At 39.1% G+C, this 25,239-nt stretch overlaps 1 protein-coding gene and 1 long non-coding RNA gene across 6 annotated transcripts; one reads left to right on the plus strand and one right to left on the minus strand.

Moving 5' to 3' along the window:
* Positions 1-3,841: 3,841 nt before the first annotated feature.
* Positions 3,842-17,398, minus strand: C2H8orf88 (chromosome 2 C8orf88 homolog). 2 transcript variants are annotated; one of them, XM_040546444.1, is made up of 7 exons: positions 17,276-17,398; positions 16,162-16,248; positions 15,038-15,130; positions 14,157-14,233; positions 9,997-10,081; positions 7,366-7,472; positions 3,842-4,096 (listed from the first exon to the last, which is right to left on the minus strand). In XM_040546444.1, the coding sequence occupies exons 3-7, from the start codon at positions 15,114-15,116 to the stop codon at positions 4,058-4,060; spliced, it is 387 nt and encodes a 128-aa protein (XP_040402378.1). In that variant the 5' UTR covers positions 15,117-15,130; positions 16,162-16,248; positions 17,276-17,398; the 3' UTR covers positions 3,842-4,057. The 2 variants fall into 2 exon arrangements, with proteins under 2 accessions (XP_040402378.1, XP_040402380.1); XM_040546446.1 differs by lacking the exon at positions 17,276-17,398 and adding an exon at positions 16,414-16,494.
* A 136-nt stretch (positions 17,399-17,534) lies between these two features.
* On the plus strand, positions 17,535-24,838 carry LOC121064639. 4 transcript variants are annotated; one of them, XR_005816591.1, is made up of 4 exons: positions 17,535-17,957; positions 18,051-18,138; positions 20,578-20,696; positions 21,192-24,838. It is a non-coding gene; the product is annotated as an uncharacterized LOC121064639 (long non-coding RNA). The 4 variants fall into 4 exon arrangements; XR_005816592.1 differs by lacking the exon at positions 20,578-20,696; XR_005816590.1 differs by lacking the exon at positions 21,192-24,838 and having other exon boundaries at positions 20,578-20,860.
* Positions 24,839-25,239: the final 401 nt, after the last annotated feature.

Genomic DNA, 25,239 nt, shown 5'->3' on the forward strand with positions numbered 1-25,239 from the left:
TGATGTTGTTTTCTCCTTTTACAGAAGAAACGGGCATAAACTTGAACACATATTTTCATAAATGCCTGATGCTGCAGAGAAGCTGTAAGTCATTAATTAAGAGAAGAAACGTAGGGACAACTTTCTGTGTTAATACAGAACTTCACTCATTCAGGAAATTTACTGCCCAATATAAACCAAGGCAATGCCATTTTCTCTTAACAGCCCCTCTTGGCCCTGTTATCTCCCCTTCCTCGCAAGAGCAAATGTGTGCCTGTCTGCCAAGCTGCTTTGGATCTGCAGATGTAATGTGTCACAGCTGATGTGCTTTGAACCTAATGTCTTGAGCATTCAGCAAATCCTTCTGTTAGATCAGCTCCTAACGCTAGCATTTCACTGAGAAGTCATTAGAAAAACTGCTACTACAGCATACACAACCACAATCCTGGAAGCAGAGATGTTTTCTTCCCTAACGAGACTTGCTGTTGTCCCTTTGTACCTGTCACTTCTTACTTTTCGTTCCTGGGCAGGGTGGCGTGTGTACTGCTCAGATGCCAATCTCACACCTCCGCGACAGGTTGGCGAGCTCTACACACTAAAAGACCACTCTCTCCACTCATCTAGCAGTCCCTGGTTACAAACAGTACCCAAAAATAACTCGAAAGTCACATTCAATAAAATATCTTCTTCCCTGTAGTGTTTCTCCATTTTTATTTCACCTCAGATATCATGCTGACACATGCAATTAAAACTCAGGAATTTAGACTAAAAACAAGCAATCTTCATTGCACTATGGTTCTGTAATCCAGAAGCTGTGGAGTGGACTGAGCCCAAAATTCAGAAAGGTGTCACACTCAGGTACTTGCATGTAACCAAGGCATCTTATCAGTGGTGTTCTGAGTTAAAAATGATTGCCTAAACAAAAGCATCTAGTGCACATGAGGTTGGGAATCCCACCTTGCCTCCAGCTCTTAGCTGAGAAGAACACAAGTTTCCTATAGGCTGTGTGTCATTCACACCAGCCCCATGGTGCTCCTTCAGCTATTCTACGTGACTCACAAGGCATAGATGTCTGCCTTTAGACAACTGAATCAAACCCTTGGGCAACAAAGTCAATGCAGCCTGGTTCTCTGAGCAAACGTGGGTGTCAGAGAGTGATGGCTACACACCTAAACTTAAGTGTGCGCATTTGGTCCAAATTTCAGCTTTAAACTTACAGCATCTCAGCAAAAGTAAATGTTTCTGAGTCCAAAGCTTTCCCATACTGAATTAGTATCAGCTGCAGCTTTCTTTTCCATCACTGGTTCCTTTAATGACACAGACACTGTTATGTACAGAGATACTATGTGATCCAACAACAGATTTGCTTATCCTGAAAAGGCACCCCAATAGCCACATTACACTCTGAAATGACAGATCATTGATGAGTTTAAATCTTTTGCCTCTGTAGCAAAGTAAAACTAAAACTACTCATTTTCCTGAAGGTCTGGCTGACTTATTTACTATGCCATAATGTCAGCCTAGTGTACTGCATGGTTTCTTGTCACTACTGATCTAGCAACAAAGGAAATGCAGTGATGTCTAACACTGCTGCAAGCTTATTTGTTAAGTGAAAACTGACACGGTACAGTCAGGTTTGTCATGGTTTTACTTTTCTGTTGTAAGAAATTATCTCCTTGGAGCTTTGTGTCAAACAGGTGCTGGAGGAGAGAAAGACATTCAAGTAGGCCACAAGTCCTCCTAATAGAAAGTCTCCATTTGCTTGCCAGCAAACAAACACTCGAATGAATCATTCACAAGAACAAGTTTGAAAAGTTTCTGTCATTTAAGAGTTTTCAGAGAGCAACAGACAGAAATTGCCTTCAACGCACACTGGGGAAAAAGACCCACAGGACTACAAAAGACTACCAGTGATTAAAAACAAGCAAACAAACATTCTTTGTAACATTGCTTACCCTACCAGGTTTACCTGATAGGTTCTGGTAGCAGGGGTGCTGCAGGGGTGGCCTCTGTGAGCAGAGCCCAGCAGCTGCCCCATGTCAGATAAGAGCCAGCTCAAGACGGCTCCAAAATGGACCTGCTGCTGTCCAGAGCCAAACCAAACCAGGGAGTGATGCTGCTTGGGCCTCTGGGAGAGAAGACTGAAGAAAGGGGGAAAAAAACAAAAACAAAAAAACTGCTGTGCAACAGCAGAGAGAGGCCCTTGGTGGAGCAGGCTGTCCCCCTGCAGCCCACGGGTCCCACACAGAGCAGATCTCCACGCTGCAGCCCGTGGAGGAGCCCCCGGTGGAGCAGGTGGATGTGGCCTGGAGGAGGCTGCGGCCCATGGAGAGCCCCCGCAGGAGCAGGCCCCGGGCCGGAGCTGCAGCCCGTGGACAGGAGCCCACGCAGGAGCAGGGGTCTGGGGGGAGCTGCCGCCCATGGGGGACTCGTGCTGGAGCAGTTTGGATGGATCCTGTGGTATGGACCCATATTGGGGCAGTTCTTGAAGAGCTGCTGCCTGTGGGCAGCCCCCGCAGGCTCAGTGCGGGAAGGACGGCATCCCGTGGGAGGGACCCCAGGGGGAGCAGGGGTAGGGAGTGACCATGAAGGAGCAGCAGAGATGAAGCATCAGGGACTGACCGCAGCCTCCATTCCCCGTTCCCCCGTGCCGCCTGCTTGTGGGGAAGACGTAGAAGAGGGCGAATGGGGGGGAAGTTGTTTTGAAATTGCTTTTACTTCTCACTGTTCTAGTATGCTATCAATACACAGTAAATTACATTAATCTTCCTATGCTGTTTTGCCTGTGACAATAATTGGTGAGTCATCTCCCTGCCCTTATCTCAACCCACGAGCTTTTTTTCAGTATATTTCCTACCCTTGTCCTTTTGAGGAGGTGGAGTGAGAGCAGTGTGGTGGAGCTCAGCTACCCGCTGGTATTAAACCAGCACACTTGCAAACAATACACAAACAGAATATACTTGCAAGCTTATTTTAATTAACAATTCCTGCTAAATATATTTATATATAATTTAAAAAAAACTAGTTTATTACCTAAATTCCATAGTTTTAGGAAAAAATCAAGGGTCCATCAAAGTCAACTCGAAAGTTTTCTGCACTCTTGCAGTTACTATTCAACATAATCTGATTTAGCTGCCATTTGCCACAGAGGTTTAAAAATTGCCTTCACCACCCAAAGTATGTTACTGCAGGTCTGAATGCAGGTTTTGAAGATGATTACACTTGCACAAAATAACAATTATTGATGCTTGTTAACTGAAGGGTGCTGTAAAGAAATAAACTAGTGCTTTCACTTTTAAATACTATTCTAATTGAACAAAAATGAATTACAGCATCCGCTATGTTCTGGTATGCACTTTACTGCCACAAGTGATGAAAACCTGTCTTGTTCCTCAGTGGTGCCCATTGCTTCCTCTTTGAAAAGTCAAGAACACTGGGCAATTATTTACAATGAGCTTCAAGAAACACAATGCTTAGACAGTTCCCCTGTTCTGACCTGTGGTAAGGAGAGTTCTCATTTTAGGTAAACTCTTAGCAACAAGTACCTTGAAAGACTGTGTGCATCCACAGAATATTAAGGAATGTCCTCTGTCAAGAGGGAGATTTCAAGTGAAGAGTGAAATCAAGTGAAGTTCTGACAAAAAAAAAAAAAAACAAAAAGAAAGCTACATATCCTAACACATATGAGATATGACGCAGTATTTGTTGTTCCATTATTACTGGTAAGAAAGGAAGTCAGGAGCAAGCAAGAAGCCTCAGTCTGGCTCTTTAAACTTTAAACTACTGGTTTAAAGTTTATGGTCAGACAAACCATATAGCTGCATAACACAAATGCAGAAAAAAAAATTCTGTCGCACCAAAATGTAAAATAATTTATTTTCACTGCAACTGTATTACCATCTCAGGTACTACAAAGTAGTTTGCCTTTTAGAGCATTCTGGAAATTACAGATAGGAACAGGCATTTCCACAGATTTTGTAAGGTCCCATTTTCATCTCTAGGCACCTTTAAGAATCTTGAATTTCTACATTATATGTAGCTCCTTCACTGACGGATTTCTCATCTTCCAAACTACCTGTCACTTCTTGCATATGTCAACAAGAGGGTTGCTGTTTTCCTGCAAGACAAACAAACCCTCAACTTACTTCAGCGATAAGAGATCATTTCAACCAAGTTTCCATGAGTCGACTTTCATAAGCCTTTTCTACCACATGTACATTTAACAAGTTGGTATTTTTCAGATTAATTCATAGAATGGCTTAGATTGGAAAGGATCTTTAAGATCACCTAACTCCAACTTCCCTGCCACGGGCAGGAACACCTCCCACTAGATCAGGTTGCCCAGGGCCCCATCCAGCCTGGCCATGAACAATTCCAGGGGTGGGGCACTCAAACTGTTCTACTTCCATTAGCAGTGGAGACTTGATCTGAAATCTTCCTGGCATAATTTGTCAACACAGTAATGTCAATACAGCTCAGATGCTGAGCTATGTACATGTAGGGCTGATCCTATTTCTCGAAAAAAGACAGTGCCTTTAGGGACAAACGCAACCCACAGGTAACTAACTAACTGTAACAACACATCTCCCTTGTAAAAGTCACTCTAGGAAGCTTCCTCCATCTGTAATTATGGCTTTCACTTATAAATGGGCATATACTTCAGTCACGACCTCAGAGCCAAAAGTTTTAAGATGGGTAAAAGCCATTTAACTATTCAATTCAGCAGGAAACTCTTGATAGCCACCTGCTCCTGAAATACAAGCTACTGATGCGCTGCAGCATTGCATGTTTTTCATCAGGTACTTGGAGGGCTCCTTCTGCCCCTTTTAAACATCATTTATTTAATTTATCCATGCATCTCATCGATCCCCCTGGTTTCTATGTAGAAAAATGGGTGCTGTGGGATTAATCAACACCAGGGAATTTTCGCATGTAATGACAGGGTCTGCTGCATGAAGGAAACTCAAGTGAAGAGGGCCGAAGATGGATAATGAAATAATTGAACACCATTTACTGTTCAGTTTAAGTAAATTGTCTTGCAGTGCACTCCTTACAGGATGTCCTTAAAATCAGTCTGTATCTCTCCTATCTTTCTAGAAATCACAAATGCTATAAGATTTTTTTTTTTAAACTAATGGGAACTTAAAAATACAAATATTTAAACTTAGACATTCTGTAAGATCTAAAGTGAGAGACAGCTTTCACACAGCTTTCTTTTGCATGAGAAGGAGCCTGAAATCACTGACTAAATTCCTTCACTTTACTGGCTAGAATAGTTTTGAATTTATCTTTACTTCTTCAATTCCAGGTACTTTCTCAGATTACATGGTCGAGAAGTATGAAATGCTTTTCTCCCATTCATACATTTTAAGAAGCCATAAGAAAAATCTTTAACAGGCTCAATCCCTTTATGGGATATTGGGCTCTGAGTATTCTTATTTGAGATAAATCCCCTCTTGGATAGAAAAATTGCTTATTCAGTGTCACTGTTTTAAGGGGGTCTTCACACCAATGATTCCCACACTCCGATCAGACCAAAGTCTCTTCTATCTCCATGCTGAAAAATCAATTTTGTATTTCATGAAAGTCTTATCACTGTTTATCAATAGAAGCAGTCAACACAGAAGAGGAAATAATGCAGTTCTTTGCCTGTCCCATAACATGTTTGCTTATTTTTTTCTTCTAATTCTGAAATGTGTTTTATTACTCCTCATTTTTCAAGTTCAGCGTGCACCTTTTCACACTAACCTCTGAAACCCGAAAGTAGGATCTATTAGCTGGCAGACGTACTGGTTTTGGCTGGGAGAGAGTCAATTTTCTTCATAGTAGCTGGTACAGTGCTGGTTTGGATTTGTGACCAAACACATTTAACGCACGTGGTTGTTAAAGCTATTGCTGAGCAATGCTTACACACCGTCACGGCCCTCTGTTTTTCACCCTGCCACCCCACAAGTATGCTGAGGGTGCACAAGAAGTTGGCAGAGGACTCATCCAACACAAGAGCCCCAACCTGGCCAAAGGGATATTCCCTACCATAATGATGTCACGTTCAGCAAGGCTGGTAGGAGAGGGGCACAGGTACATGGACGGACACATTCAGAGCGATGGCGTTTGTCTTCCTAAATAACCATTATGCATGAAGAAGCCCTTTCCTGGAAATAGCTAAACATCTGCCTGCTGATGGGAAGTAGTGAATAAATTCTTTATTTTGTTTCGTTTGTGCTCGCCGCTTTGGCTTTACGTAGTAAACTGCCTTTATCTCAAGCCATGAATTTTCTCACTTTTTCCCTTCCAATTCTTTTGCCCTTCCCATTTCACTGGGAAGCAGTGAGCAAGCAGCTGTGCGATGTTTTGCTGCCAACTGATGTTTAACTCACAACAGGCAGAGTAAAGGCATTCCTCAAATAAGTTCAGCTTCTGTTCTATTCAGGTTCTTATACCTGGATTCCCATACAGAACAACTTCACATCCCCAAGTACTTCAAAATGTTTAATAGAAAGTGACTAGTTGGGTAGGGCACATGCATCCCCCAAAAAATTTATTTCAGTATGTGGCAACAGGAATTCTAACAAGATTTATTTAATGCCTAGACCACTTCCTTAAATGAAATTGAAGGGGGGAAAAGAAAATTCTGACCCAGATTAGTGACACTGTATACAATGTACATAGGAAAACTGTACAACAAACACCCACAAAAAATAAAATACTTTACAAGGAGAACAACTACCGGTATGTGCTATGTCAGGCAAACGGAGGAAAAAAAAAGACAAAATGTAGCTGCAATAGCAACTGCCTTGACACCTAAAGTCTTAACATTGTACATAGAGACCACCAGAAATCAGGATCTGAAGACGACTTGGCTGTTTCAGAATAAAAGGACCAAATAAAGATAGACAGTATCAATATTTCTACATATCAATATTTCTAATAACTACAAGTTAAAAAGAGTTTTCTATTAAAATAGCACACCAAAAAAAATAAAAAACAGGATAATGAAAAACATTTATACAGAACGTCATAAATGCTTATTACCATGTCACTTTGGCTTCCTGTTCATCTACCCATAGTTTGTGCTGAAGACACCAAGAATGATACCTAAGTGATGCACTTCATGCTGTTACATAACAAAATCCAGGCTAATAATGGTTTATAATTTACATCCCCATTTGCAGCGGAGTAGAATCAGAGAACGCAGTTATTTTTATCTGTATGATAAACTGGCATATGCAGGTGGGGCTTCCACACATACAACACAAAGCAGAGTAAAAAGTTTAAAAGCAGACCTTGCAAACAGTAAGATAAGACTTAAGAAGATAAGAAATGGCTAGTGAAAACCCCCACGACTGTTTTTTTCATAACTTCACTTAACAGGAAAAACACACTTACTGGTTTTTCAAGTACAATTGGATGATCAGGCAGAAACTCTGGCTTCTTCTGAGAGAGTGAAACACTTGACAGCTCCAGAAGGAAATCTCTGCTGTATTTGATCCTTTCTGTGAATACATAATTAAGTTCAATGTTGATGTTTAATGCATTCAAGTTTGGAATTCAGATAACTGATCTGGCTTTTTATTAAAAGGGTGGAAATGCTGTATGCATGTAAAAATCAGTATTAAAAGCAGTATTAATTTAAGTCTGACACTGGACATCTGTAGTAAATTACAGAGCATCTCACTCTTAATTCTATTAAATTGGCTTACTTAATCAGGAGGACTATTCCAAGCTAATAAAGGTTTGTTGCTTTAATACAAACGAACAAAAAAAAGTGAACCCAATTTCATGCTACAGACAGACTCCCTATAGCTTGTTCTAATTAACCGCAAGTTGGCCTTTAAGCCCTAGAAGACAATCTCCATAAGTCTCTTTGTAACTTACACCAAAGTAGCAAATGTTTCTGTGAGACAGGTAAAAAAAACCAAGTCACTCTCTTCTTGGAGCTTTTAAATGGCTGTCTTTCAACAACTAAAAAAAAAAATATGAAATCTGCCATACATAAACTGGCAAACAAATTTGTACCAGTGAAATAGTTCTGAGAGTTTTACAGACTCAACAGTAGTTAAGGGCTTTGCTTAGAATGAGCACGTTAGAACTCGAGTCTGTACCACTATCTCTAGCACAGCCTCAGGTATATCTGCCCATGGTCCACATTTTAAGCAGATACTCTTTAAAAAGAGCAGAAGAAGAAAGAAATGAGGCAAGAAATGGGCAAACTTCACTTCTTGTCCTAGGTGACAACTATAGGTACAGCTAAGATGTAAAACTCCGTAAAAATTGAGTTCCAGTGGAAATTACATACTGCGATGCAGGAGAGGGGAAAAAAAAAAGAAAAAAGAAATGAGGAGACATTTATAGGCAGTAGCTGAACAAGAGGACCTCTAAAGTTGTGTTACGCTGAAAGAATGGATGACAATTAACAAAAGATTGAAAAAGTGATGGCTTATAAAGACCAGGATCTGATGAGAAACAAATTAAGATTTTGTAAAACAGAATAGTCTCTACACACAAGCAAAATCAACAAGAAAGGATCAGAAAGCCTGCACCAACAGACAGAAATTGCCAAGTCCAGCACAGAACTGTACAGTCTCGGGTACCACAATATAAGAAGAATATAAAGCTATTAAAGAGCATCCAAAGGAGGGCTACAAATATGGTGAAAGTTCTGGAGGGGAAGATTTAAGAGGAGCAACTGAGGTCCCTTGGTTTGTTCAGCCCAGAGCAGAGCAGGCTGAGGGGAGGCCTCATGGAGGCCTGCAGCTCCCTCACGAGGGGAGCGGAGGGGCAGGCGCTGAGCTCTGCTCTCTGGGGACAGTGACAGAAGTTGGGCTCGATGATCCTCGTGGGTCACTTCCAACCTGGGATAATTTATGATTTTATGATTCTATGATTCAAGTTAGATCTAAAGAGCAGGTAATGTTATTTACCAGGATCAAAAGAAATAACTTTACCTTCAAGTCAGGAACACACATCAGTGGAGAATTACGGTTCAAGAACCTGGTTGACAATAATCTCAGACTGAGGAAATACAGGAAAGACTCAGTAAAATTTAACATAATTCTTTAAATTCTTGAGTATTAAGAACAACAGAACAAACTAAGTCTCCAGGATGAAGGATTGTAGATTACAGGTGACGAATTTAGATGCCTGTTTATGTGGATACATTCACAGAAAAAAATATCTCAGTGAACTGATGACCTAATATGGATCACTATCTCAGTTCCTGTGGTATGTTTAAGAATGAAGAATTAAGCAGCAAATGGTGCAGAGGACAGCTGTGAGAATAATTTTGGAATCTGAGAATATTCCTTAATGTAAAAAAAAAGTAAACGTTTGGCTTTATCCTACCAAACCATGACCAAGAAAAAAAAATATATGTTTTATGACTACTGAATGACAAGCAGTACAGAAAGAAAAGAGTCACAATGAAAGCAAGAGGAACAAACCTTAAGGACAGTGTTGACAAAAGAACAAACTCGATGGGACTAAATCATGGAAGAAAATAAGTGATTTCTAGCCATCAGAATATTAGTACTTCAGAAGCACTGTAGTAAGAGCAGGAAGAAGCCAAACTCTTAAATTCTTAAATTACTTGCATGCAATAATCTTAAAGATTGTATGCCATGACTGCTGCAACAGCAGAGGACTGACCCCCTGCAAGGTCAGAGGATGCAAATCAGGCCTGTACTTCCACACACAGAAGCAACTTACACAAAACCAGGACTTGCATGAAAAAATGTTTACAGTCAATTTTTACAAGACAGGAACTCACAAAACATTGCCCAGACACACCTTTATACACAAGCAAGTCTACCAGTGGAGGGTTCCCACCTCAGTTATGGCCAAGTTTTACACTTACTCTGGAATGTCACATGAAAAACAGTCAAGTTTCATAACATTCACATATTGTGGTATAGAAGGAAGACAAACTCTCAAATCAGAAAAAAATAATATGCAGCAAAGTTCCTTTGTCTTCCACCCAGAAAATACAAATCTGACAATGATCTGCTTGCAATATTTTACCTTTTTTTGTCTCTAATTCATGCTGGTTTGGTTGACAAGGCATCGTATTTTGAGTTAAGATCTTCATTTCAGTCATTTCAGATAACTAACAGAGGAAAGAAAAAGTTATGCAAACTTTTTTTTTTTTTTGAATGTATTTCACAAGTTACGAAGCTTGTTGTTGAAGATATTAAAATGAGGATATATGTTTCTGGGTTTCTTAGTTAAAAGAAGTTGTAGCAGAGTTTTAGCATTCTAGTATTTTTTTTCTTTTACAAGCTGCCAAGATCTTAGACCTTTTACACTTTCTGTGAACACTAAAAAAAAAAAAAAAAAAAAAAAAGGAGGATTCGGGTGTTGTTTTGTTTGTTTTGTTTTACTTTTCATAATTTCATAACTATCCTCTTTATGGAAACAGACTTGCACAAATTAAACCACGGTCAGAACTGTAGTTATTAGTAACAGCCAATGGATGAAAGATGACGGTCTTGTCCATACACAGAAAAGAACTGTAAATAGGAATAGTGTTAATGTAAAATGCCTGAGAGGTTTCGCGTGAACCTGTGGGACATTTGTTACTATTGGTTACACACAAATAAGGACACACACATTCTTTCACATTCTCTCCAACACCTACATTTGTCAAAAGCAAATCTCATTTTCTGGACAGAGGTAACAGTCAACATTTGTACCTTAACTGCACTACCTAGCTTTCACGGTGTGCTGACCACAGTGCAGTCAGAGACTAGGAACTGTGAAATGGCAAAATATTTCTAGCATATCAGCTTATCACAACTCTACTCGTACTCCCATTTTCTGTGGTTGACAGTTATCTTTTCCTGATTTGTCTAAAATTTCTGGGGGAAAAAAAAAACACATCTGAAACATCTAGGAATTTCAGATGAATAAGTTAATAGAGAGACACACTGCTAATTCTAACTGATTTGTAATGTTCAACCAGTCTTGGCGAGTCTTAGATATTAAAAAGCTCCTTCCCAAGTACGATAAGGGGAAGAGTATTAATACATTCTCAAGGAATGTGTTAATACAAGAAAAAGGCATGCATAATTGACAGCAATGTGTGAGACGTCACCACAACAGATTTGTATTTCTTCCTGCACCACGCTCCCCTCACATCACTCTGCCAACTGCTCTATAATATCGAGATTTATAGTATTTTTGGTTTTCAACCCAAAACTTAAATATTTGAGTATCACTCACAAGAACACTCCCAAACATGTTCTCATCTGAAATACATCTCTGAAGAATGGAATTCATCTATAAAGAATACCCCTTGAGCAGTGCATGTCTTTCTGAAGCTCAGCACCATTTTAAAACGGTATTTAAGGAGTAGCAAGTTAGAACTGATACTGACTGTTGGAGGCTTTTCAGGCCTTTTTTTCCTCTACCTCCAATAGATATGAGGTAGTGGACTCACCACTCTCCAGATCTTTTCTTTAAAAATTATTTGCATACCATAAAGGAATAAAAAGAATTCTTTGCTTTATTCACTGTATAAGATCCAGAAGAAGTCCCATCCAGATGCTCAGACACTTCCACCCACTGAACATCAGTTTGTCTGATAAAACTGTACGAAAGCAAAAGGCAGTTTCACAGCTAGTATCTGTTGCAAGCAGCACCTGTAGAGAAGGCCCAAACTTCTATACTACATGCACTGTGACACATGAATACCTGGACATTTACCACAGGCTCCATGTCTCAACTAAATTTTTTGTTGTTAAATTTACATCAGTTCATTCACAGTTACCTGTTCTGACTACTCATAAATTGAGTACAGAACAGTGTGAAAACTACCAGTTTTATTCTGTTAATCCTCGTAAAGCAGAAAAATTGCTAACGTCTTACTAATAAAATGTCTTCTGTACTAGAAAACTGACTGGAAATTGCCTAGAATCAAGGCTAATACCTTCTACACAAGCACTGTCACTGTGCTCATTATCAACAGTAGATCTTCTCTATTTTTCTAGGCTATAATAAGTTCCTTGCATGGCATAATTCACTATTCTTTAGATTACTCAGAGTTAACGTTAACCTTTCTGATGTGCCATAATGATGGTTTTTTTTTTGTTTGTTTGTTTTGTTTTCCTGCCAGGTATCTAAACAGTTTTAAGCATTCACATAAAATACCTCTGAGTAAAGCAGCTTGGGGAATTCTGTTGCCATATTCTTCCTAGTTCCTTCACTGCTTTAGGTACCTCATTTGTCAGAGCTGGCTTATTTTATTTCTACAGTTTATTTTTCTAAAATCTATCAATGTTAGTGGCAAATACAATCTGCTTTATTTTTTACTTCATGTTTCACCAAGCCTTCCAAAGCTAACCTAATTTTCCTGTATCCTACTCTACGCCAACTTGAATATTTATTCTTTGATATTTAACAGGTCAGTACTACTTAAGACCATTTAGTAATATGAAGTGTTACATCAACATATTCCTGTTCTGTACCCTGTGGTGTGCTCCTTTATCTTGTGCAAAAGGAAATGCATTGGGGGAAGGGTGAAAAGGGATAAAGAAAATTAAAGATTTATGATTGCACAGTCAGAGCACTACTGCTATCCTGCCAAAGAGGCAGTAAGATTTAAACCAGCTTTAATACAATTACAATTTTGAAGAACAGGTTCTTGAAGTGAAATATGTATCTTGCTCTAGGAATGGGAACCATATCTCACCATACCAGCAGCCAAAGAGCAAATGCATAACAACATACAGCTTTCTCAGATGATCACTGATGTTTTTTAAAACACAGGAGAATGTTTGGCAAGATACCAATTTGCATGCAATCATGCTTTAATGGGTCATCAGATTCAGGCCTTGGTATCTTCAGAACTGGCTACTGCACAGTCCTTTCTAAGAAAAATACTCTGTGAGGCTGCTATGCCAGCCTCTAGGCTAATGCTGCCTGTCAACTAAAATCAACAAGTTCACTGAGTACTTACTAATCAGCTGGTATTTGGAAGTACCTACAAAACAGCTGACAGTGAGCATTATTTAAAAGCCTTCTCAGAATCTTATGCCGGAGAAAAGGCTAAAATTAAAGAACAAAAAAACTCTACCATCATCAAAGAAATGCAATATGTAGCTACATGTAGCCAAACACTAATGAAACTGAAATTCAGTACTACCGCACTGCAGCCCCCAGGACTATTCTAAATGTTTGTTCTCCTACATCCACACTGCTCAAGAGACAAGTATAACTGTTCATTTCCCTCCCTGTGATCAAAGATAAATATGTAGCAGTAGTAATTGTAGAGTTCACAGGATAGGCTGCCAACACCTTGACTTTAACACACACCCCAAAAAAAAAGGAAAGAAAAGAGAAAGTCAAAGGCAGATTCCAGAAGCTTCATACAATACATAAAAGGACAATAGGATTACACTCACACTAAAACAAAAGATGAAGGAACAGATACTTGGCATTACCAAAAAAAATTAAAAATTCAAAACTTCCAGTATGTTCTGAGGGACATTCAAAGCAGAATCAACAGAAAATCAAATTCAGACTATAGAACTTTAAGCACTGCAGGTGGAATACTACGAACTTCAGTTTGCAGGAAACAGCTACAACAAATTTCATGTTTGAAAGACATTTTGTAAGATGCCTAAAACCAAGTATTTGGCGGCAGTAAAGCACTAGAGCTCTTTTGTTTTTTGAATGCTAAGCCCCATTTACAGCCCAGTCCGGCACAGCCAATGAAACTGAACTTAGAACACACACACAATTTAAATAGCTAGTTTTCTGAGTTTGCTGCCTCAAATCAATTTCTGCCTGTGCTAACTCGTATGTACATATAATTCTAGTATTATTTTTTACACAGAGTGAAGAAAGACTGAATCTGTGTACTTTAAAAGAGCTCTCTCTTAAATTCAGTGAAGATGAAACAAAAGCCACACAGACTTTCAAAAGACTCTTACGTAAGTAATTCATAAGATGTATTTTTTAGGTACTACACAAATATCGAGGCACTCCTCAAAGTCTCAATTCTTTGTAAACACTTCTAACGATTCTAGTTTATAACATACAGATTCAAGGACATTGCTAGTTGGGGAAATACCCCGTACTTTTCATTTGCTAACATGAAGGATCAGCTGACCTCCAATTTATGGTACTCCAGAACACACTCTTTCATCAACTTCATCATTTAGTATTTACTCAGTACTCACCCAGTCAACCTTACTCTGCAAACATACTTGACTGTTGCTAGGTAACTCCGTCTGAAACTCGAAAGTAATTGTTGATGCTGGTGAAGATAAAAGAAAACGTTAAGATAAAAATATTCTAACTAGACTCTACATTATTTTTGTGATACCTGCCAGCAGAACGTTACTGAAATCCAACTGCAAAGCGATTATACAGGCATCTATTCACAAGTTAAAAGCTCTATGAACATCATAATAGAACTTTCCATTTCTTCCATGAACTTGAACACAAAGTAAGTTTATGATGTCACTTAGCTTCTGTCCACACCAGCAATGCTGGCATTGTTTCTCTAGCTACCAAAGATTTCTAACTTAGTAATAGCTGTAATGAATAATATCAAAGAGGCATAAACAAAGAATTAAAAAATATATATAATACATACATCTTATATAAATACCACGTGGTCTTTGTCAGCAAAAAAAAAAACTTTTATGAAGGCTAGATAACAATGGTATGGTGCAGTACTTTGTATTTGCAATAGAATTAAACAATCCATTTGTTAACTTAAGTGTATTTAATGTTCAACACTAGGAGTCAACTAACCCAAGAAATCTAAATCTAATAGGTAAGACTGATTGAGCTTCCTGAAGTATGCTAGAATTTCAGATGGCAAACTATACGAGTAACACCAAGAAGAGTTCTGCATAAACCTGATGTAGTTTAAAATCAGATTTTATCACAGAGGTGATGTAGTGAGACCAACACAGAGCACAACAGTTATGCATCACTGTAGTGTGAACAAAGCAATAAAAATAAATAAAAATAAATAAATAAAAAAGACAAGAAATCTTACACACCCTTCTTATTTCCTGAAATAAGAGTTTTGGCTTTGTGAGTTACTCACCTTGTTTTGAAGGCAAATGACGCACAGGTCGTGCTGGCTGAAGGGATTTACCAACAAACCTTTTAGCTCCCTTTAGCATTTTGAAGCACCACACTTTAAAAAAGCAGCAGAAATCAACACAAAGTATTCAGCTTCACATATGGATGTTAAGTTAGAAGAGCAGTCTATCATTTGTTAGTCACATGTGACAAGAGCATATACTATTTATTAAACAATCGGGCAGGAAAGAAAAGCAAGTCCTAACAGAATCTTTCTTAGATGACAAAGTAAGTTGGATAAAATTTGCAAAGACATAATCAGACATTTCCCTTATTTTTCCCTCCGACTGAGCTGCCCTAGCTGCTTCTCAATAAGACTTTTTGTAGGTATGGCAGAAGGAGATGGGGACACATGATGGAAACAAAGGCATTTTCTAACAGTTAACTTAATCAAAATGGGGGTAAATTAATTAGCACTGGACTTCCCCTTACAGTCTGCTGGCTGTATGTTCTTTATATGTACATACGTGTACTTCCATAATTGTTTTTTACTGTCTGGTTTAGTTAAATTAATACAGATTTGCATCTTCCCACTCAATTTAGCTGCTATAGAAACACCAAAAGTCGCTGAAGTTCGCCACTGTAAATAAATGGCTACTCATAACTAGTGCTTAGTCCTTCTCCTTGCCACTGAAACAACAACCAGCACCATAGTAACAGTACTGAAATTCATTTTTTTTCAAAAAGACTTTATAACGCAAAGGAAGAATTGCAAAAACAACAACAAAAAAAGATTCAAAGGAAACTATAAAGTTCAAGAATGGAAACTATCGAGATATTATCCAATTCTGATATGGAACAGAAAATAAAAGTTAGGTTATTTAAAATATGAATCAGTCAGTATTCCCTCTCATTTCATATGGTCTCTGCATTATAAAAAACAAATAAATAAACTGTTCATTTAGTACGTTACAATCTTTTGAACACTGAACTTTTACTATTTTCAAGTAAGTTTTCCAACATAAACAATTTGAATCCAGATCTAGCAAACCAACTGTCAGTTACTATCTGAATTAAAATAGTTAAACTGAAACGAGGGAAAAAAAAAAAAAAAAAAAAACAGATCTGGTTCCCTGTTTTCCCTACCTTCTCAGCTTAAAAAAGAAGGGCTTGAAAGCTGTAGTCAAAGCAACAAGGAAAATTCCTGCAGGTGAATGAACTGAGACTACTGACCTGGAAGATAAATTTCATTTTATCCAAATTAGGAATGCTTATTTAAACTACATTTATACTAGAGACTACATTTCCACATAAAGCAATACAGTAATATTTGCTGCATCAGAAGATGAAAAAAATACAAGCTTTCCTCCATATCCTGGTTGTAAATGACATGCATACACTTTTTCAGAACAGCAAAAAACGTGTAAGAGGCTGGGTAGCTTCTCCAATGAAGGAAACCTGTATTTTTTCAGCTTTCTCCTGTAGATAGAAACAAGATGACTTGTAGTGATGACAAAACAACACAATTCTCCTCCTCCCCCTCATCCCTGCTCCCAGATTTCAAAGAGGACAACGTCTAGGAAGCCACATACTCCCAAAGTAGGCAAAGAAGAAAAAAAATGAGAGAAGTGAGTTTGGGAAAGGGTGAAATCCATTACGGTATTGAAATAGTTCCACATCCTCCTTTTTAAGTCCTTTCAGTAGAAGTAGGAGGCTAGATGAGCTCTGAACAAATCATCTAGCCTGATACGGATTTACACAATATCATAGTAATTATCCCAGTAATACAATATCTTAATAAAATCAAGAAAAGTGGTGAAAAATTAGCTTTAGTAGCTGAGAAACAAACTGCCTCCAGGAGAGGCTATCACTACAGGGGCACCTGCTGCAGCCCCAGGCCTTCCCCTTGCCAAGCCCACATCGCTCCTCAAAAGTTTATTTTTTTTTCACCTCCTGAGAGGAAGGCCCAGCAGCGAGGAAGCCCTCTGCAGAAGCAGTAAGGTCTAGCAGGATTTCTGTATGATTATTTTTTGAGCATCTGAGGAAGCAGGGTGTTCTCAGCAACGAGCTCACGAGGACTCCACAGGGACAGTATGGGTCAATGCTTCCCTGAAAGAGCACTAATAAAACTCTTATAAAAAAATCCCCCAAGCCCCGTGGTGGGCACACGAGTACAGAACAGAGATCGCCCCCCTTGCCCAGAGGGGCTCCCTGTTTCAGCCTGACCCCACAGCCCCCCAAGATCCACGCTGTCACCCACCATCGCAGCACCACCTCAGCCTGCCCCAGCCTAGCCCAGCCGCCATCCCCCTCCCCGGCTCCCCTTCGGGCCGCGGACCCCAGGGGGTGCCCAGCTGGGCTGTGGCCGCCCCCCCGGAGCGGCTCCCCTCGCCCCTCGCCTCAGGCAGCTCCCGTGGCCCCACGGCGCTCCCTCGGGGCGGCGGCTGTCTCACAGCCGGGTGCGGGGTCGCCGCCGGCCGTTGAACGGTGGCCCGAGGCCGGTCAGGGGGCAAAGCTCCGGCCTCGGGTGGGAGGGAGGGGGGTGTGTGTGCTCCTCCAGCCTGGCTTCTGGCCAGGTTGCCGTGGTGGCCATAAAAAGCAAGGTTTGGGGTCAGTCGGTGTCTGGATGTGGCTGAACAGAAAGGGTTTCTTCACATGGTGCTGCCTTGGTGTGCTGGCAGCTAATGAGGTCTCCCACTCGTTCAAAAACGCAGTCTGTTTGCTCCTCAAGGCACTCATCCTTCCTACAAAATTAAGTTCTCATTCTTCAGGTATTACAGGTTAACGGTAGAAATAAGGAGAAAGTAAGTGACTCATCCTCCCTAACTACAGCCATCCAGAAAGAAAAGGAAAATCCAGAGGCTGGAGAAAGCAGGCAGGTGTTTTATGAGCCTGGAAATTGCCCGTGTCAACCTGCCCAAAGGTACCAGCTCCTCACACAGGTACTGGGCACCAGGGAACTGCCACCATCTTCTCAGGCACAAAAGTGATGGTGTCCTGCACGGTTTTGAAATGTAAATATATTTTTGTTGCAGTATGTGATCAACAGCAACAGTGGATAAGGCCTGCTAACTACCAAGGAGGCAGACTAAAATTCACTGATGTTAATTTCCTCCATTCCAGGTAACCTTATTTGTTACTTAGGTACACAATCTTAATTAAAAATCCTTTTTTTATTCTTTATATATATATATATATATATATATATACACACATATTTTATATATGTGTATATATATATATATAACATAACACTTACTGACTCCAGAGATTCAGAATAGGTAACACTGAGTATACAAGTTCATTACATATATAGCAAGTATATAGGTATATATAGGTATTTCAATAAATTAAATAGCCATTCAATTACTAATATCCATTGTTAAGACTTAAAAATCTTAGTTTTTATATATAAAGACTTATTTCGTTTGTTTGTTTGTTTCACCAAGCATCTTGGTTTTTCTTTGCTGCAACCTCTGAATTTTGTTTTTCTGAAATCAGGTATGCGGAATTGGATACTGGCCCTGAAGTAGTGTCTGATAGATAAAGATGTTGTGTACTTGGAGTCTTGTCTCATAACACACCATCTTCCAGCTCGTTTCCTGGTGCACAGTGCACCGTCTCATTCTTACACTGATGTTAACCCACGTGCTGCCATTTTGATACGACTTGAAGTCATTTCTCCCAAGTGTATTATACTCAGACGTTTCTTCTGACCCGTCATCTATTCTCCCAAGATTATCATGTAAAACAGTTACTTTCTTACTCATGTCAACCATCTCCCTTAGCTAAATCAGCACTAATTACTAATATGTACGTACAAATAAATATTAAATATCTGCTGCCACTCCAGAACAGCTCCTGACAGCAAAATCAATGAGGCAACCAAGACGAAGGTACAGTTTCTCACAGGGCTGTTGTGCTTTTGTAAGAAGTGTGTCAAGCACTGCAAAACAGATTCCCACACAATCAGCACAATTTTTCTTGTGGTTGATGTATCAAAATGATACATGTACAGTGATGTAGTCTCACATATCCTTCCAGTATTTTTGCAGGGTTAAATATGCTAAGGATGAATTAAAAAGTAAAGACCTTACATGTATATTTCATAGGGGCTGTAGGCTGTGCTGCTGCTGTCAATGTATAATGGAAGGAGAACAGGCAGGAGCAGAAATAGGGCATGAAGTGGAAAGAAGTTGTGTGTGCCAGCTATTTTGAAAGCTTGTTGCTCCTGGTCCTGCTGGGAAGATGGGAATATTAGGGCTGGTAATGGCTGTTTTGAGGCACTGACCATCCCAGCAGGAACAGTTATCACCTCACACGCTGCCACCCGTGACTTGGCAATACCAGCAGTAGCAGTGCGACCAGCTTTCCAGCATTCTGCCACAGGCAGAGAGGGAGCACTGGACCACAGCCATTTTGTAGAGCCCAGCAACCTGCTGTCATACTTTGCCTGTGACTAGAGAGCATCCTGCTCCTGACTGTGGAAATTGAAAGCATAATCTAATGTTTTCTTTTTCCACGTTGTCCACTCCCTCCCAGTTTTCCTGGTGCTGGTTCCACCCTAGTGGAAATTTCTACTTCCTTTGATGTTATGTTCTTACATTACATATTGATTATCCATTGTTCTCTCAAATATCTGATATACACTGTGATTAATTTGTCATCTTTGATGACAGATTTATTCATGAGAAATTAATTATATATAGAAAAATATAGAATAAAATAAAAATAGAATAGAATAAAATAGAATAGAATAGAATAAAAATAGAATAAAGTTTGTATTGATGTGTGAGCAAAATCTACATATAAAGAAAAAAATATATAGCTTCTACCTGGTGAACTAATAGAAGAGATTATTTCTTTTTTTAATGTTTCTGCTCGTGAAGCCTGCATCACACAGTCGCACTTACTCCCTGTAGTAGATACAGTTCAAGAAAACATAAAACATTTATGAAAGACAATATCCATATTGCACGTGTAAAAATGAGCAATTGCACATCTAAATGAGCATGTAATTGTAATTTACATTATTTTAGTTTCCAAATGGATGGCAGGTAGTAGCAAAGTAATGTCTTTGTGCTAAAATGAAAGGACTCTTGGGCTAGCCTGGAGGCAGACTTGTAGCTGCAAGTTTAAAAAGACATTTTCAGTGTAATTTGTCAATCAGTTGTGCAGCCAAGTGCAATCAGTTTATTTGCATATGTAACTGTGATTTATTTAGCATTACTTGTTTGGGTGAGATTTTTATTTCTAAAACCACTTTCAAAGTAAATTCACCACAAAGGAAAAAAAAAACATTATTTCCAGTGTTATATGCTTTATTTGTCAGTCAGTAGAAAAAACACTGCAAGACATGTGTATATATGTATGTGTGTGCATATAGAAGATTTTAGTTGTATTTTGGTGATACAGCTACTTTGTGAAGTGACTTCTTCAGCTGAACTAGTGGCTAGTCTTGTGGCAACAGCACAAGGAAAGAATGCAAATGCTTTTTCACTCCCACTTATTCCTGACGTTGACCAATTTACTATAGTGATGATGTTCTCTTCTTTTTCATAGATTTGAGAATTGAGAATATTAATCATGATGATTAATCTTATTGACCAGAGGAACTGTTGAATTAAACGGAGGAAGCTATTGCTGCAGTTAGTAATTACAAAACATGTAACTAAAAAGAGGTTTGAATGTTTATGATACTATGCACATTAATATATGCAAATATATTTTCTTCACATACAAAACTTTCACTTCTGTCAACTTTCATGCTTCTCTTTCATTACAATTATGTGTTTTGCTTTAAAGTTAATTTTCTGAGATCATTAATTGTAACAGAGTCTCAACATTTTTCTTCCAAATTTCTAATTTTTGTGGATGTGAAGAATCTTGAAAACATGGATCAAAATAACCAAAAAAAAAAATACCAATAAATGCCCAAAGGGCAAATAAAAATAATTTTAAAAATAAGCATATAAAAGATATATAAAAATTAAACATTCATTATTTTAGGGAAGGACTGCCTTGCTTATCTCTCATCATTGAGAGCTGGCAATACTGAAACATAGAGGTTAATTACAGAATCTAAACTGAACGGTGCCTTCAGAGCTGTATGAACTGAGTATTCTCAATGACTGTAGACACTGAACATCGTAATTTCAGCTGACCTTATTTTGTAGGCTCTGAGAATCACCTGCACTTCCAGCTTCACAGAGGGGATCCCAGAAGCTACCGGCAGGAGGATTAAAAGGCAGAAAGGCCAATGGAACCAGCAGGATCTATTATGTCACAGGTGTTTTACATCAGCATCAGGGGCTGCTGCCACACCAGCGCTGGTGCTGCACACTTCTCAGAGTTGCCCTTTTGGTTTTGGGATGCTAACCGTTGCCTCTTTTGAAGGAACTAGCATGTGGAAGGCACATCTCAGATGCAGAGCTTTATTTTGGTATAATTGCATTGGATAACGTGGAAGAAGATGCTATAGGACTGTTAATCCTTGAGAAGGAAAACTGCTATACTGCTCCTAACAGCTTAACTGCCTTTGTGTATGTAGGAGGATATCCATAGACAAGCAGAAAATATCAAGATACCTATTGTTTGCTTATTTCATATTTTGTATTAACAAAAGCAGAAGAAAAGGTAGGAAAGATTTGTGGTCCTAAAAATATTCAACTAAGAATGAATGAACAAATGCATGAATGAAAATTCATCCACATTAAAACTACGCATTCATGTTTCTCAGGACTGAGATGATGATAATCTGTTTATGTCACAGATGTGGGCAAAAGTAGTTATCAAAATCGTTGACAATTTTACTTTACATGCCAAATAGGAAGTACAATTCCAACATAACTGTTATGCATTCAGATGAGTGTATATATTTATAAGAGTTAAGAATAACATTCATGAAAATTCATCCTTTGCCATACACCCCTGGAAATCAACTTTGCTTTGTCATCCTAAAATATATTTTTTGTAAAATGGCTAAATTGAAATTACCAAATATTGGAATGGAAGAATTCTGACCTCTTTCAGCTTTTCCTAAATGCAGGGTAGGACTGTTTTATAATGAAACAGAATAAAGTTTCTTACATATATTGCCATTCAAGTTTTAATTTATTTACAAGAGATTAATATTTCTATAGCTTTTAGTTTAGTATCTGTCCTAAGCCAGTTCCCTCTGCTTTTCTAGGTGGTAGAGTGTATCTGACAGTAATGACAAACTACCAGACAGCAGCCAGAGTGTAACTTTAGCACTTACTGATCTTCTGCATTACATAATGTCATCTCTGGTTCTGTGTTTTTCTATGTACATGTGTATTAGAGTTTTAAAAGCACTGTACAGCAGAAGTGCTTTCCAGTCCTTTCTGTCTTTGCACCTGTATTTGTGCTCCAGAATAGCTCATGTGTCGTGTAATATCCAGCAGGCATGTGCTAATCTTGGAAAAGGAGTGTGAGAACTACTGCAGCACCCTGCAGCCTCTTCCCAATTCATGCCTCCAACTCCCTCTGGGAGCAGGGCAAGGACAAAGCAGGGGGTGAGCCTGTGTCTTGCCTAAAACTGAAACAGTACCGGGGTGCACTAAGGGAAAATGAATGCTTTGTGGGGCTTGGCGTTCCCTACTGGGGATTACCCAGCTAATAGAAGACAGAAACAGTGCTATTTACGCTGCAATACACTTGTCGTTTGCTTATGCTCAATCACCTCAGCTTGCCACTTCAACATAGCAGTGGACCCATCAAATTTTGGCTGGTTAACGTAACTTGGGATAGCAGGTTGATCTGGCCAAGTTGTTTTTCTCACCCAGATGCTCTGGGTTTTATCCTGTAGCTTACTGTGCTCTTCTTAAATGCTGACAAAGGCGGGGCAAAGGCAGAGGTCACCAAACAGCAAATACAAACAGGGCACAGGAGCAGACCAGAAACAAAATCATTGTTGATGCTGTCAACCAAACATAGGTTTAATCCAAATCACACCAAAAAGAGTAAAAGTAGTGCCTAGAAACTTTATTCTGCAACTGAAGCCCTACAACCACCACAAGGATCAAAGTTAATTTGATTTTTTGAATACCCAAGTCTGTTCGGTGTGTAGATTGGAAAAAGTTCTCTGTCTGCAAAACGAACAGCGGAAGTCTTCGACATTACTGAGAATGAGCACGGTATTTTTGTGGTCCCCTAACTGGCACAATCAGAAGGATTTAGACTCATTGCACTAAAAATAAGAAGAAATCAAAAAGTCAGATCAAGTTCTCATTTCTAAGGAGGAAATACCGTTTGTTAATCAGTCTGTTCTCTGAGCATGCACTCAGAGATTTAAATTGTAAATTTTATCATCTTCTTCCTTTGCCTGCTCTCAAAAATCAAATCAGCGTTAGCAACAGTCCAATACACTTAATGCTGCATTAAAAAATATGAGCTCTTTTGGGCATAACAGGATTACAAACTGCTCTGTGGTAACGTGTTGGCTGTCAGGGCTGAAGCTCCTGCTCTTATCACCGCACTGCTGGCTGGCTGTGGGGCAGTCGGGCTCTTTCTTTGGCTTGGAAATGGGCAGTGTCACACACACTGCAGCACCAGTCTTAGGTCTGCGCGTGACAGCAGCACTGCTTTACCCACAGCCAGTGAAGCATGACATAAGAATTCTCCACTCCTAACCTGCTCTGTCTTCTTAACACCGAAAGCACAGGGAAATGCAGCAGTTCACTTGACAAAGCCTGAATTAGAGGTGGCAATATTCTTTCTGTAATCCGTCAGGTGGAAAACTATGGATTAGAAAGCTTTCATTTGCTCCCTCACAAAATGAGATATATGCCAAGCTTTCAGTTTGGATCTCTTTAAATATATATATATATATATATTTTCTTCAAGCCAATTGCACTAAATTGTGTGAACTTTTGCTTTAGGTCCAGACCATTTGTAATGTAACTTGAAACAGAAGGGGCTGCACAATATTTCTTTTGTTCTGGTTTTATGAAATTGGTTTGAAAATGACAATATATTTAACAATTACATTTTCTGCATTTTACTTTAAAACAAAGATGGAGAAAAAAAATTTATTCTCACTATTTTTTTTATATTTTTTTTTTACTTTGGTGATGTGGTAAAAGCATTCTTGTTAAGCTTCCTCCTATGAGCACAATACCAGAACTATGTTGTGTCTTATGACTGGGCCATTTCTGCCTTTTCAAAATAAATTAGTGTGCTTGTACATCTGAGGCTTTACTATAAATGACAGCTGCTACATTATATTTTTTCTAATTGGGAAGGAAAGCCCATATGTAATGTTTGTGTCTTCTTTTCGCTAACAGTCACAAAACATGCTAATTTGCTGAAAAAAAAATTGCATTTTAAACAAAGCTGCAAGTATTTTGAATAGAAATGCAGATTCTCCTTATTTTTTTTTTCTGGAAACCTGCAGCATCTGCTTTGTTCAGCAATATGTTAATGAGATCACTTCAGTATTTTTCTAATCAGAATAAAATCAATGGATTTGGGGACAGTTCTCGTGCTAGCTCTGTATAAGACAGTACGTACACAGTGATGCTTACAGGGTGAGTTTCATTAACCTTACTGGGGCTAGTGAAGAAGGCTGACAGCACACAAACTTAGGAAGAGATTAATGCATTGCAGTGATGAGAACCCTATGGGTTGTGGGTGTTTTTTTGTGTGAGCCAGATCTCTGGGCAAAATCTAAGCCATTTCATAGCATGCTTTGATTTTTCATTTACCATGCATGCATTTTTAACAATTTTGCTTAACTCTATCCAAGTGTCCAGTTTAGACAATCTAAACACAATATTACATAGAATGGCTTTGTAAAGTGGCATTAAATTATTAAATTATTAAATTATAAATTTACTCATTTAAAATTTAAAAAATGCAAAATTAAGATTGCTTTTGTAGCTCTTGTTCCTCAGTTGTTTTGGCCATTGGGTGATGGGTTTAACTCCAAAATTTATATTGGCTCCCCCCTTCCTGGGACACACGGGATGTCCTCAGGCACTGTCAAGCTCAGGGTACTTCTGGCAGGAGTTCCAAAGTCCCTCGGTCACATAACACGGTGCTGATGGAGGACTTGTGATCATGAGTACACTTGAATCTCAAGGAGGGCTCTTGCTTCTGCAGGTGTTCCAGCTCTTGTTAGCTGACACCGGGTAGACTGATGCAGACAACGGCAGTTGCAAAGATTAAAGCCCAGCTCGTAGCCCAGGGTCTCTCCATCCTCAT

The sequence above is a fragment of the Cygnus olor genome, chromosome 2 (assembly GCF_009769625.2).
Source record: "Cygnus olor isolate bCygOlo1 chromosome 2, bCygOlo1.pri.v2, whole genome shotgun sequence".
Lineage (NCBI taxonomy): Eukaryota > Metazoa > Chordata > Aves > Anseriformes > Anatidae > Cygnus > Cygnus olor.